Here is a 14033-nt window from a genome sequence, read left to right on the forward strand (position 1 = left end):
TATGTCCCGACAGTCTCAAATGACGTGCTAAATTTACCTCAATTTATCATTTACAAAAGTGCTGCTCTTGATAATACTGATGCCTTGGAAGTTTTCAAGCATTAAAATATCACTTTAGGTTGGCTTAGAATTTGCCTTCAGTGTCCCTTTAAGCATTTTTTACACTGCAAGTAAACCAAAGTATTGCTCATTTGTGTATGTGCGTGATTTGTTTCCTTTAGTTTGTCACAAAAAAAAAATGGCAGTTTTTTTCAGTTGAGTCATTCTCGAAGTCAACTTCAAAAGCTGCAATTAAACTAGATGATTTGCTGTTCATTTTGTCAATGTCGGTGGGCGCATAGCTAGAATCCTTTTTTACTTGTTAGCACGTGGCAATGAAAGAAAGCAACCTTGTTGTCACTAATTCGCAGTTCTGGCAAGATTAGAGCAGGACTAGAGCTGAGTACCGTTTTGAAAGTGAAGTAATTGAGGAACAGGGGGCATTTTGATCGATTATGGTTAGACATCCCAGATCTGGCACCCAACCATAATGCCTCAATATCTCTTTTTTTCTGTTAAACACATAAATAAAAATTATACCTGTCTAGTGGAAGCTTGGCGTTAACAGTGCGAAACGTAAAAGGGACAGGACACGAAAAGTCGACACCACGAGCGCCGACTTTTAGTTTAGCTGAAAGAAACATGGCTTCTTATACATTTGCCCACATCTGTTACGTTTTGCACTGTTAACACCAGTATGGAAAACCAACAAGCGCAAGGCTGCTATTCTAGCAATAGAAGCTGCTACAATCATCAAATGATAAACAAGTATCCAGAGTAAAACAACTATTTAATACCGAGAAGGCCCCCGTCATGTCCTCCATGCAAAAAAAACATCCATCTTAAAGAGCATGGATTTTGAAGCAAATTATAAAACTGCTTTTGTGCAATACAGTAAAGGTCAGGGACCACACAAAAGATCAGAGGAGGAATATATGTTCCAATGACACATTGCCAGCCTCTTCGGTAAGGTCCACTGACCTTCAGCATCAATGAGGGAGTCCTGGTTGAAAGTGTTGGCCACTTGTAGCTTCTGCGTCTTGGGGTTGTAGCCAAGCCAGGCCCAGCCAGAGCCCTGTACCCCTACTGCACGGGCAGACATCAGGGTCTTGAGAGCCTCAAAGCTTCCAAAGTCCTCCCTGATTGCCTCCAGCAAGTCACCTGCGCACCACATTTGGGTCAAGTTTTCATGGCACCACTGGTGTGTGAATGGCGAGGAAACATTTTATTTATTGATCCAATACCCATAGTACATTAAAGGCCTCACAGTGGCCATAGTACATGACATCAAGTGGGTTCATGGCTAACAATCAACGTTAATTTTGAGAAAAATACAAAAAGCAAAATTACAAAACAGTAAGGAAACCTAGAATTTACGCACACTTTAACATGCAGAGGAAATCATAGTGGACAGTAACATTCCATTACAAAGCACAAAATAGACCACTGAAAATGGCAATCTGTTACACTCCCAAGCTGTTCGTGGAAAGACATTCTAAACAGTTCTTCATTAGAAAGTATTTTTGCATAATCTATGAATATGACCTCCTTGCACTTTTGAGTGCATAGGGCAGTAACTTATTACTAATGTGGGACTTTGACCTTGTTTTACAACTGGAACCGTGAGGGATTCTCTCCATGTGACAGGAAAGTGCCAAGCAGCCCATACAGCATTGAAAAGTGTGAGCAGCGTTATTTGAGTGCCACTGTGGAGGTGTTTAATCATGTCATACATGGTTCTGTCTGGTCTAGGTAGAGAGCTTTGACATGCAGTCAAGGAGGCTCGCAACTCGTCGATGTTAGAAGGGATGTTATAGGATTTGTTCTGTCTGTATTTTCGGTTGATGGTCTTGTGCTCTGCTATTTCTTTGTGGGAATGCCTCGGAATAATGACTGGAACTAGATATGTGCTCGAAGTGTTCGCCAAAAGAATCAGTTTGGTGTTCCAAGCTATTCGCTTCGTCGTTCACTAGGGATAACAGATGGATTTTTCGTCCCTTTAGCTTTCTTAGCCCGTCCTATATATTTTACTCTTGAGTATACGAATTTATACCCAAGGAAAACCTCTCCCAGCTTGCCCTCTTTGCCTGTCATCCTGTATCCTTCCCTGGGATTTAACATGTTTAAATTTTATTAGATTTTCAGCCGTAGGACATTCACGTAGTTTGCCCCAAGCTTTATTTTGTCTCCTTCATAATTGTCTGCAATCATCCTTCCACCATGGGACCCATCTTTTGAGTAAAACTCTTGCTTGGGCTAGTTGGTTCATGCTTGAATGTGTAAAGAGCAAGGTGCAATAGACCAGGACAGAAGAACACAAACGACAGGATTGGCGCCACTCGAGACTGGCAAGCTGAGACGGCGATCAAGTTGACGCACAAAATGGCAGGATCGGTGTGAAAGCTTCGTTGAAAGAAAGGGCCAAATGTAGAAGAATGTATTTCTTCTACATCGGGCCGATGTAGAAGAAATACATTCTTCTACATTTGGCCCTTTCTTTCAACGAAGCTTTCACACCGATCCTGCCATTTTGTGCATCAATTTGATCGTCGTTTCAGCTGCCTCGAAGAAGACAAGTCCACTTGTCGAAACGTTGGCTCCTGCTTTCACTTTGTTCTCGTTTTGCTCATTGTCAAAGGTGGTTATGACACACAAGGTTAACCCTTGCTGCCTGGAAAGTTGGGAGTAAATGGAAGTGATTAGAAGACAGGAAAGATTGAAAGTAAGAGAGAAAGACGAAGATTGTAGAAGGAAAGGAAAAGGTAACTACCAATTTCCTCCGGTTGGGTCAGTCCGAGGGTACCGTCTACGTGAACCCAAGGCCTAAGAGGTGCATTGCCTCTGCCGAGGGGCCACAAAGGTCCAAGCAACCGGCACCGGCTCAACTCCCAGGATCCTTTTTTCCCCGAAAACGGCTAAGCCGCGCACACGCGGGAGAGTCCAACCCTCATGTGTTTGCAAATGTGAGGTCGCAACATATCAAATGCTTGCTTACACGACGCCCCTGTGGGGGTGGGTCACACTCTGGAGATTTTGAATTTGAGTTCTTGCAAGCGGCACGAGCAATAATTGTGAGTGAAAACCGTTTGAATTCTCAAGAAAACACATTTGAAGGACCGCATCTGCATGATTCTTCCCTTTGCGTGTGCTGATGTGTAGGCTATCCTGCACTGCACCAGGGCAGTACTTGCCACAAAGGATACCAATCATCAAATGAGATTAAGTTAGAACAAGGTATAATAAATCTGCCTTAAAATAATGAAGTAAAAAGGGACACTGCCAACATTGTTTACCTGTGGAGAATAAATGTGGTGAATGAAAAAGCTCTCACGTGACACCTACCTGTGGGCTCCCCACCACCATTGGGCGACAAGTTTGTCCAGTAGATGCTGTGGTTCAAGTGCCCACCACCATTAAACTTGATCGCAGCTGCTGCCGAGATGATACTCTGGGTACAGTCTGTGTCAAGCAGACAAAAAGTGGCATTGCATACAAACCAATCTGGTCATCCCAGACACATGCAGACACCCTACTGGAGGCATGTACCACACATCGCCCACGGACAGAGGCAAAAACAAGAGGAAGAAACAAAAAGAGACAGTGACGTTTCACTTCGTGAATGCAGGTGACGTGCAAGCATACGGGTGCTATGGCACATACAAGGCTATCAGCCCTTGGTGTGCCAAGAATGTCTGCATAACAGATCCTATTCAAGACAGGGCTTGCATGGCTGCGCCATACACAGCAGCCGCCGCAGTAGAATGCCCCCTTGTGAACATTCGCTTACTAAATTAACCCTCTATTGTATGAATTATGAAAAAGTCATTTTAAAAATTATTTTTTCAGCTTTTATTATTGATTGAATGAGCAAACACATATACAAAAAGTTTCAGAGTTATAACGACTGTATTAATAAAGATACAGCTTTGTGCCAAATATGGCACACCATGAAGATGGCCGAGCGCTCTTGCTGCCATGGGCGGAAAACAAAGCTTCACGGATGGTGGTCTTTTTAGCCCAATGTGTGGAGTGAAATGAAGCAGTTGTTTGCTGCGTTCAGGCACAGATGAATGTTGCACTTCCTCTATCTTACCGACGACTTCTTTGTGCCAGATGGCCACTTACGTATTTGTTTCTTTTCATCAAATTCTGGCCAGTGGCCGACTTGGTGAGATCAGTCATCTTTGGGTGGCATTGCGGCCACTGGTCCCTGTGCTTTTTTTACTTGAACCTGGAATTCGATGTCTTGACTAGAAGGCCTTCCTGGTCGCTTTTTGGGTAGGCACTTGGTATGAGAGGTAAGGCATTCTGCAATTTCTGTTTTGAATTGAGCCAGCGGTAGTACTTGCTTCTTTCCAAGCTGCTTCTGCACCCTCCTGTACAATAGCCATGCTGCTACTACCGATAAGTCTAGCATATGCGTAAAAATTCGAAAGTGCCATTTCTTCGACCTGATATGTATGTGGTAATGTCCAAGCAGTGAGTCCAGCAGGTCGACCCCGCCCATGTGCCTGTTGTGGACCTTTACTACGCTGGGGCAATCAATTTCGCGAAATTCCTTGGCGGAGGTAAACCAGCGCTTAGTCTTTTGGACTAGATCTCTCCCAACAAAGCTCGACAGAAATGTCACGGGGCGGCTATCGTACCACCGCACATACGATAACTCCACGTCATCTATCGTGCTTGTCAGTGCCTCTGAAGCACCACGTCCTTTACATTTCAGTTCCTTTTCGCTTTTCAGGCAGCAGTTTGGTAGACGATTCGCCCTCACCGTACCAATCAAGAAAATTCCATCTTGTGATAGAGTGACCTGCAGATTCAGGCTATTGAACAGATGGCAGCACGTTACCATATTTTGTCTTTCAAATTCATACTGTGCCATATATGGCACATACCGATTTCGGGTTCTCTGCTGTCTTTGGAGATAAAATTTAGAAAACTAATACCTGGCTTGAATATGTGAAACCAAAAAATATGCCAAAATAATTTTTCTATGCTTCGGCGATGGAAATTTTTAGAGGAAAAAGAAATACCAATTGCTCATGTTTGCCCCCTACGAGTTTCACGTCGCTTCACAACATCTACTTCACCTCTGTTTTGCGTATCGCTCAAGAGATAGCAGCACTTGCCCATAAGTGCGCATAACTATGAGAATTACTCTGACGGTATCACATTCTCATCTGGGAATCTCACACACGCGAAAAAAGAAATGGTAACCGGTATGTGCCAAATATGGGATGCCATGCAATAGAAGGTTAAAGCGTAGTGTCAGCGTGCACAGGTAAACATGAATGCATCACACTCGATGACCGCAGACGTTCGACGTCAAAATGCTGGCTTCAGGAATCACGGCAGCACCTGCGAGCAAGGTGACCTTCGCGCTGTCTGTCCCTTCTACCCAAATTGGGTGGCAAGAACACAGCGCACGCAAAGCTACGAGCCATCAGCCCACCTAGACTGTGCCCCCAAAGCCAGTGCAACCGCCCGTGGTCGAAGTACAACACCCCCCTCCTTACCTCCCCAGTGGCATGCGCACAATGAAAGATGGCACAATCCCCCCCCTCCTTCTCCCACCATTTTCTCTTGTGCGCACGTGAGATTGAGCCACCAATGTCGGCTCACCATGGCACGCTTTCATTCATACCCCCAGCGTACAGTGCGCGAGGACGATGTTATCATGACATGAACCCAGTACCTCCGTATCGCAGCGAAAACTGTAGCAACTGCCAGAGAAGGTCAACCCAGCGCGACTTTGCCTCGCTTCTCCTTCCCCACTTCGCGTAATGTCACCTAGACTTTCATCTAGGTTGCATTGCTTTGCTGTGCATTCAGCGCACTTCTTTCCACTTTCGCTTAGCTTGGAGCCTGCACTGATGACCGGTGAGGCAGCAGATTACTGTTTTAACTCCCTAGCGAGCTATTTCCAGCAGCACAAAGGTGCAGAAGAATTTTTTAGGTCATGAGGTGAGATAACATCGTTTGTGGTTGCTCGCCAAATTGCACAGAAGCGTGAGAAGTCCATCACGGACTGGAGGATACCAAGCAAGAGTACCACTTGAAAACAGTTTTCTATCAGGTTCAGCTAAATAAATTATTTTTATGCCATACCCCCCTCCTCCCCCCAGAAAATGTTTCATTGTCTCTATAAGTTCATCTTAAAGCGAGTATACTGTAATTGTGTAACAATAAAGTAATTACAACCGATATTGTTTAGACAACAAAGAATGTTATTATGCTTGAAACAGCGCAAGAAATTGGCAGCAAAAATCAGGAAGGGCCAATATGCTCCAAACAGTGAGCCTAGCCTTTGGTTGTGGCCGCTGGATGTGAATAGTGGCCCAAGAGATTTTTTTTTAAATGTGTAAGCATCTTTATGTTAACTGAATGGGAAAAGCATCCATCTGTCCTAAAAGACTGCTGCTTTCGAGAGAGCACTAGCAGCAGCGAGCGAATTCAACTTTGCGCTGCCTCTTACTTCAACACCAACGAAGCGGCGAGAACACAGCGCTTGCGGAGCTTTCAGCACAAGCCTACTCTGCCACTTTGTAGATCGCTTTCAAGATACGGGCCCATGAGTCTCTCTTCATAGCTAAGTAAGCGGCGAGTACACAGCACGAGAAGTTGTCAGCAGTCGGCACTCTTTGTAGGCATCGCAGGTCAGTTTGAACGTGTGGCCAGTGCAGCGGTGCTATGTGAAGCCGCCTGTCCGAGTACGTTTGGTCACGATTCATAATGGTTGGATGCAGATGGATAAGGCTCTTATGAGCGATAATGGCTTATAATGATTGGAACATCATCAGTGCACCTGCAGTACTTTGCTTGCATCATCACTGCTCCTTGTGCTGGCGTTGGCACCAGTTCATGTTGCTACTGGGCTGTCGCTAGTACTAGCCTGACCAAGTTTCATTACATCGATCATGACACCAGACTGCATGGAGAAGAGCAAGTGGCACAATGCTTCTGCATATTTAGACTACTCCCAGAGGAAATTCTGTGTGAATTTGGTTTTGACATCGAAGCTGTATATAGCTGCCCTCTGGCGGTGGTCGATGTCCATCCATCTGTGTCACTAGGGCACATAAAAAAAAAATCTCCAGTTTCTCATGAACGCCCCGTAGCTCTCAATCTAACGTAAGTATTTTGGAAAAAAATCCTACTGAAATTGGCCGCTAAGACAACTATCATTACACTGAGTTTCATTTACTTGTCATAATTAGTTCACAGTGAAGTTGTAAATGTTGCAGAATTCCTGTCTGCTGTCAATCCATAGCTGTCTACAGAGGGAGTATGGTTACAGAAAATGGCTGTAGCTCTTGTTTTATTGGACCTATCCCAATACAAATCATTCTGAAATTGGCCGCTAAGACGACTATCACTGTGCCGAGTTTCGTCTACTTTTCATTATTACGTAGTTCACAGTGAAGTTGTAAATATTGTGGATTTCCATCTGCCATGCGGCGGTACTTGTACACATCACTACTTCATAAAAAAATAAGGATAAATCACTCCATAGTCAAAAGAGGTGTGGTAGTGGCGAGCTACATGGCCAATTCAGTGGAAACGGAAGCAGATTAGTTTGTTGTCCAGAGTTTTCCACACAATAGGGTTGCAAAATCATGGAGAATACAGGTCATTGGGACAAACAGCTGTTGGCGCCGGTCTGGCATCAGGTAGGGAAACAGAGCAGGCAGCAGGAAAACCGAGGTTGGCAAATTCCTGCCATACAACTACATGGATGAGGGAGATTGCTGGTGCTGTTTGGTCAGTGGTGTGGTCAAATGGGCACGGATGCAATGGGGCTGGACTTGCAGCCTCGAGCTTGCAGCAAACTATATATGTCACATTTGTATTGGAGGGAGGTGCAATGGTAAGGTACAATGGCAAGGTACAATGGCAAGATTACATCGTAGCTGCGTTTGGGAGACGGGAGAACTGTGGAATGGAGCAGCGGCTTTTGGCCAGCTCGCGGCGGTGCCATTCCTTCACAATGATGTCAATGGTGGAAACAATGTAGACCAACAAGTTGAAGGCGTCGTTCGCAAACCCTTTTAGGACATGGCCTACTTTGTCAACCTCGGCCATTTCTCGTCGGCTTTCCAACAAAGAGCAAGCACGTCTTGCATGTATTCAGTGGAAGACTGCATTCAGTGTTCAGTGGAAGACTGCATTCTAATAGCAAGCTCTTTTTAGCAGCCAGCTGGCAACCAGACGGGTTTTCAAAGAGGTCGCAGAGCTTGTCAGCTTGTCCTTGAAGGCATCCCAGCTGGACAGCTCGTCCTCATGAGTCCGAAACCAGACACGCAGTGTTCCGCCCAAGCAGAATTTTACATTTGCAAGCATTATGGTAGGGTTCCAGTGGTTGTTTTCACTAACACCCTCAGACATGCTGAGTCAGTCCTCAACGTCAACGTTACCTTCTCTGAAGAATATGCCAAGGTCGTGGGTACTGGTAAGCGCGATGTAGACTGTTGTTAGAGTGGCAGGTGTAGATGCAGACAAGGTGTCACTGGGAGCCATGGGGAACAGCTGGACGGTGTGGCCGCTCCGGAGTTCCGTGGCGAGGACGGGGAACAGCAACCTTCAGCAAAATGTTATGCAAATGAGGGATTAAGCAGTGAAGGATATTGACACAACTATATTTGGCACAACCATAATGCAGCGGTTATGTGCCAGTGGGGACGACGCTGAAGTAGCACGGGTTTTTAGGTGAAGCGGGGAAACGAAGAAGACGTCGTCGTTTTTCCCTTGGACGACTGATAAAGTGCATTTCTTGGCGGTACTGCTCCGCATACTCATCGATCCCACGTTGTTACACTGGTGGAGGTGCGGGGTATTCTTCATGCTTGCCACCCCTTTGCGAAGCCGACGATCGAGCCCGGAATCACCATCGCGCATCAAAACACCGGTCTGGTTCAGCCGTCGTCTGCTAGGCTTAGCGCCCGAGTCCAGTCCCCTGCAAAAAACTTCGAGAAATCGTTTGCCTCCTACAAATAACATGGCCGCCGCAGCTCCATCGCAAGTAACACTACAGAATCCTATGGTCCCGGAGAGCTTTCATGGTGATACCTTTGAAAACGTCCAAGATTGGATAGACCAGTTCAAGCGCGTCGCCCAGTACGACCATAAGACCAGATCGGCCGACAGACTCTCGAGTGTCTATTTCTATTTGAAGGACAATGCTTGTACGTGGTACGTAAACTGGGAGAGAAGCTTTGCCACGTGGGACGACTTCCGCGCACAGCTGCTGGATACCTTTTCAAGCATTGACAGGAGGGAAAACGTGCAGCGTCTCCTTGAAATCCACGTTCAAAAACCCAATGAGAGTGTTACTATGTTCTCGGAAGACAGGGCCCATCTTTTCTGTAGGGCAGACCCAGACATGCCAGGGGAAAGAAAGCTGTGATATCTCTTGCGAGGAGTGAAGGAGCAACTGTTTGCCGGCCTTGTGAGAAATCCACTGACAACAAGGGCACAGTTCACAAAAGAGGCTACAGCCATTGAATGGGCCCTGCAGCAATGATACCGCTAGCATGACATGAGCAACTCGGCGGGGAACACTTCTGTACTGGCTGCGAGTAACAACATGTCTCTGTGTGAAGTTATCCGAGAGGTGGTGCGAGAAGAGCTTCGGCAGCTCGGCTTTGTTGTTGCACCTACGGAACCAACACCAGCGTTATCTTTTGTTGCTGATGTGGTCCGGGAGGAAGTCAAGGAGGAGGCAAGCTTTTTCAGCAGCAGACTGTGGGAATGTTCCGCGACACCTCACTTATGTGGAGGCTGTTCACCGTCCAATCAATGCACTTCAACGCCAATGACACCCATAACTACAACACCACCTACGCCACAAACAGAGCCGACATCGTCACCCTCGTCGACTCTACCGACCCCGCCGATCATGCCAGCACAAACAATGCCGTATTTTCGACATGCGCATGCCACTCTTTGGCTCCATGGAGAATTACCGCCGAACTATCAGCATCGGAAAACAGATTTGTGGCGCGCCGTCGACCGTCTGCCAGTGTGCCACCATTGTGGCGAAGCTGGACACGTCTATAGAGTTTGCCACAAATGGAACAACTATCGCGCCGCTCAACATCTAAGCTTTCCTGCCAACTGTGCTTATTCTTCATACGACGGTCGACACGCTTACAACGACGCTCCTGTGAACGGTCAGCCACAAGATACGATGCCGCCCCGACCACGTTCTCCTTCTCCATCTCCTGCGCGCTACAATTCACTGACTCGTCGCAGTTTTGCTGACATCACTAGGGGCAGATCTCCTAGCCCTCGACGGGGATACTAGCCGCAGCAACCTCCGGGGGTGAGGTTGCCAATACTCTAACTTCTCCACATCCCCCGTTACCGACGAACGACGACGTGAAGACTACAATGACGAAAAAGACACCCAGTAAAACGATTAATACGATGAATACGACGGATACAAGTACGAAAGACGTAACTGACATCGTCAGCGCCGAGCTCATCGTTCACATTGACGGCCACGAAGTACCCGCTCTGGTTGACACTGGCTCCCATTTTTCAATCATAAGCTTCAGGTCACCAACAAACTAAGGAAGATGAAGACACCATGGCACGAGCCCAACATAAGAACCGCCGGAGGTCAGTTGATGACACCTGTCGGGAAATGTACGGCCCGACTCTTAATCGCCGGTTCAACCTTCATCGCCACCCTCGTCATCCTTACTGAGTGTTGTAAAGAACTTATATTGGGCATGGATTTCCTACGCGAGTACACCGCCGTGATTAACATCCGTGACAGAAGCGTCACATTTGCCACGAACTCGGATACTGTGACCCATGAGAAGCAACAACAACCTCGCTTACATATTGCCGCGGACGATGTCATACTTTTTCCGCGGAGCTGCTCTTTTCTACAGGTGCACTGTGACAGCCTGCAGAATAGGACTGGAGTAGCTGAACACATGAGTGCACTAGTATTGAATTGCTGTGTCTCCGTTACCAGAGCACTTATCAATGTAATCGACGGAAGCGCCAAACTCTTGCCGACGAATTTTAGTAAGGAGCACCGACACATCGTTAGAGGCACTGCTGTCACCTATTTCGACGAAGTGACACAAATACAAGACTGCCACTTAGCGCAGGAGTTGGCCTCTACAATCCACATAGCTGCACCTATTGTAGACGTTAATCTGACATTAATTTCCACTGAGCAGAACTGTCTTCTTGAGCTCATCAATCGATACCAGGGCTGTTTCTCCTCTGTGTCAGGAGTTGGTCAAACGCTACTTACCAAACACCGCATCTTTACTGATGTCGACGCCAAACCCACTCGACAAAACCCTTATCGTGTGGCCCCAAAGGAACGCGAAGCAATACAAAAACAAGTGAAGACGATGCTGGAAGATGGCGTTTTTCGACCATCTAATAGTCCTTGGGCATCACCTGTAGTTTCAGTAAAGAAGGACGGTAGCCTGCGCTTCTGGGTCGACTATTGGAAGTTCAATCAGGTCACAAAGAAGAACATTTATCCACTGCCACGTATTGACGATTCCTTGGATAGGTTGCAAAACGCTTGCTACTTTTCGTCAATGGACTTGAAAAGCGGTTATTGGCACATCGAAGTGGATGAGAGAGACCGTGAGAAAACAGCCTTTGTGACGCCTGATGGACTTTATGAATTTCAGGTACTTCCTTTCGGTTTGTGGTCGGCGCCAGCAACATTTCAGCGTCTAATGGACACTGTGCTCTCCGGACTCAAATGGCAAACATGCCTGGTGTACTAGGATGACGTGATTGTCTTTTCCGCAAGGTTCAACGAACACTTACGAAGGCTGAAAACTGTTTTTGAAGCGGTACACTTTGCCGGTCTCACTTTGAAGCCTGAGAAGTACCATTTTGGTTTTCACAAGCTCCAGCTCCTCGGTCACGTCGTCAGTAGCCAAGGAGTCCGACCTGATCCAGATAAAATTGCCGCCATCGCTAATTTCCCGATTCCATCAGACAAAAAGGCCGTGCGACGTTTTCTGGGACTCTGTGCATATTATCGGCGATTTATTGCGAATTTCTGGCGCATCCCATGGCCGTTAACACGGCTCACCTAAGAAGATATGCCTTTTACTTGGGGTGAAGACCAGCAGCGGGCGTTTCACGAGCTCCGGCAACGCATGCAATCGCTTCCCGTATTAGCACACTTCGATGAGGAAGCCCCAACGATATTGCATACAGACGCTAGTAATGTCGGTCTAGGGGCGGTGCTAGTACAATGGCAGGGCAATTGCCAGTAGGACACTATCCCGAGCCGAGGCTAACTACTACACTACTGAAGAAGAATGCGTTGAAATGGTATGGGCAGTTCTGAAATTTCGTCTGTATTTGTATGGTCGGTCTTTCACCGTCGTTAGCGATCACTATTCCCTCTGCTGGCTCATTAATTTGAAAGATTCTTCCGGCCGGCTCGCACGCTGGAGTCTTCGACTCCAAGAGTTCGACTTTGTTGTTGCATACAAGTGAGGAAAACGGCACGCACATGCCGATGATGACATGGTCTTTCTGGGACTCGTGCATACTGCCGATTTTTCATGCCAGCAACGGTATGACACTGAATTGCTGCCGCTTACTGATTACCTCGAAGGATGAACCAACAGCGTGCCGAGGCTCTTTGCAAGAGGGCTGGCATCGTACTGCTTGCGTCGCAACGTCCTCTACATGAACTTTTCGCCTAGCAGCAGCAACTCCTTACTTGTTGTTCCATCATCACTTCGACGTGAAATCTTACACGCCTGCCACAACAAGCCGACTGCTGGGCACTTGGGCTACACTCGCACATTGACACGGATTCGGCAAAATTACTACTGGCCGAGACTTACTGTGGTCGTTAAACGTTACGTTCAGACATGTCTGGATTGCCAATGTCACAAATCGCCATCCGTCAAACCAGCCGGCTTACTGCACCCTGTTGACGTACCGGCCACACCATTTGTGCAAGTAGGCATGGACTTTCTGGGCCCCTTCCCAACGTCTACTACTGGTATTAGGTGGATAATCGTCGCCACGGATTATCTCACTAGATATGCTGAAACAGGTGCTCTGCAACGGGCAACAGCAGATGAAGCGACACGTTTCTTTCTGGAATCCATCGTTTTAGGGCATGGCACTCCCGCAGTAGTCATCACGGACAGAGGTACTGCGTTCATAGCCCAGTTTTTAGATATTGTTCTACATCTAAGTGGTACCACCCACCGGAAGACAACGGCATATCACCCTCAAACAAACGGACTGACAGAACGACTCAATAGGACACTGGCTGATATGATAAGCATGTACATAGATGTAGAGCATAAGAACTGGGACGAGGTTTTACCTTATGTCACCTTCGCGTACAATACAGCTCATCAAGAGACCACTCGCAAGATACCCTTTAGTCTCATATACGGCCGTGAGGTTACAACAACATTAGACACAATGCTCCCTCGTGAACAAAAAAAACAGTCAAAAACACAAAGGACAAGAGGAGAGGTTCACACCACAACGACTGGGGTCGTTGTGGTGTGAACCTCTCCTCTTGTTCTTTGTGTTTTTGATTGGTTTTTTCGTTCAAGTATGTACCAACTGGCCCAGATTTCAACCCTTCTCCCTCATGAATTTGACGACATCGAGACAGGTGCTGAAGAGATAACATGCTGAGCACAGGCAGCTTGCACATCTGAAAATCTATAACAACAGGACTGTGACGCCAGACGCGACAATCTTTGATACAGAGCTGTAACATACAACATCGGCAACAAAGTGCGGGTCTGGACGCCTATTCGACAGCGTGGGCTCTCTGAAAAACTCCTGCGCAAATACTTCGGGCCCTACATAGTTCTCCGACACCTCAGTGTTCCAGACAGCTCTCACTACTCAAAGTGCCGACGGCATTTACCCGAGGTCGTTCACGTGCTTCGTATGAAGCTGTACTACGAGGACTGACAAGACTGCGCAGTTCTTTACCGCTGCTTTCCAAGCCTCTATCA

General features: G+C 47.0%; 1 protein-coding gene across 1 annotated transcript in view; it reads right to left on the reverse strand.

Moving 5' to 3' along the window:
* The window catches only part of Sod2 (superoxide dismutase 2), a 105781-nt gene that overhangs the window by 7839 nt on the left and 83909 nt on the right, over positions 1 to 14033 (reverse strand). The window contains exons 3-4 of the mRNA XM_065450673.2: positions 3382 to 3498; positions 1021 to 1200 (exon numbers count right to left, since the gene is read on the reverse strand). Of these exons, the coding sequence (XP_065306745.1) occupies positions 1021 to 1200; positions 3382 to 3498 (297 nt within the window). The remainder of the gene's footprint in view (positions 1 to 1020; positions 1201 to 3381; positions 3499 to 14033) is intronic.

Source organism: Dermacentor albipictus, chromosome 5 (genome assembly GCF_038994185.2).
Source record: "Dermacentor albipictus isolate Rhodes 1998 colony chromosome 5, USDA_Dalb.pri_finalv2, whole genome shotgun sequence".
Classification (NCBI taxonomy): Eukaryota; Metazoa; Arthropoda; class Arachnida; order Ixodida; family Ixodidae; genus Dermacentor; species Dermacentor albipictus.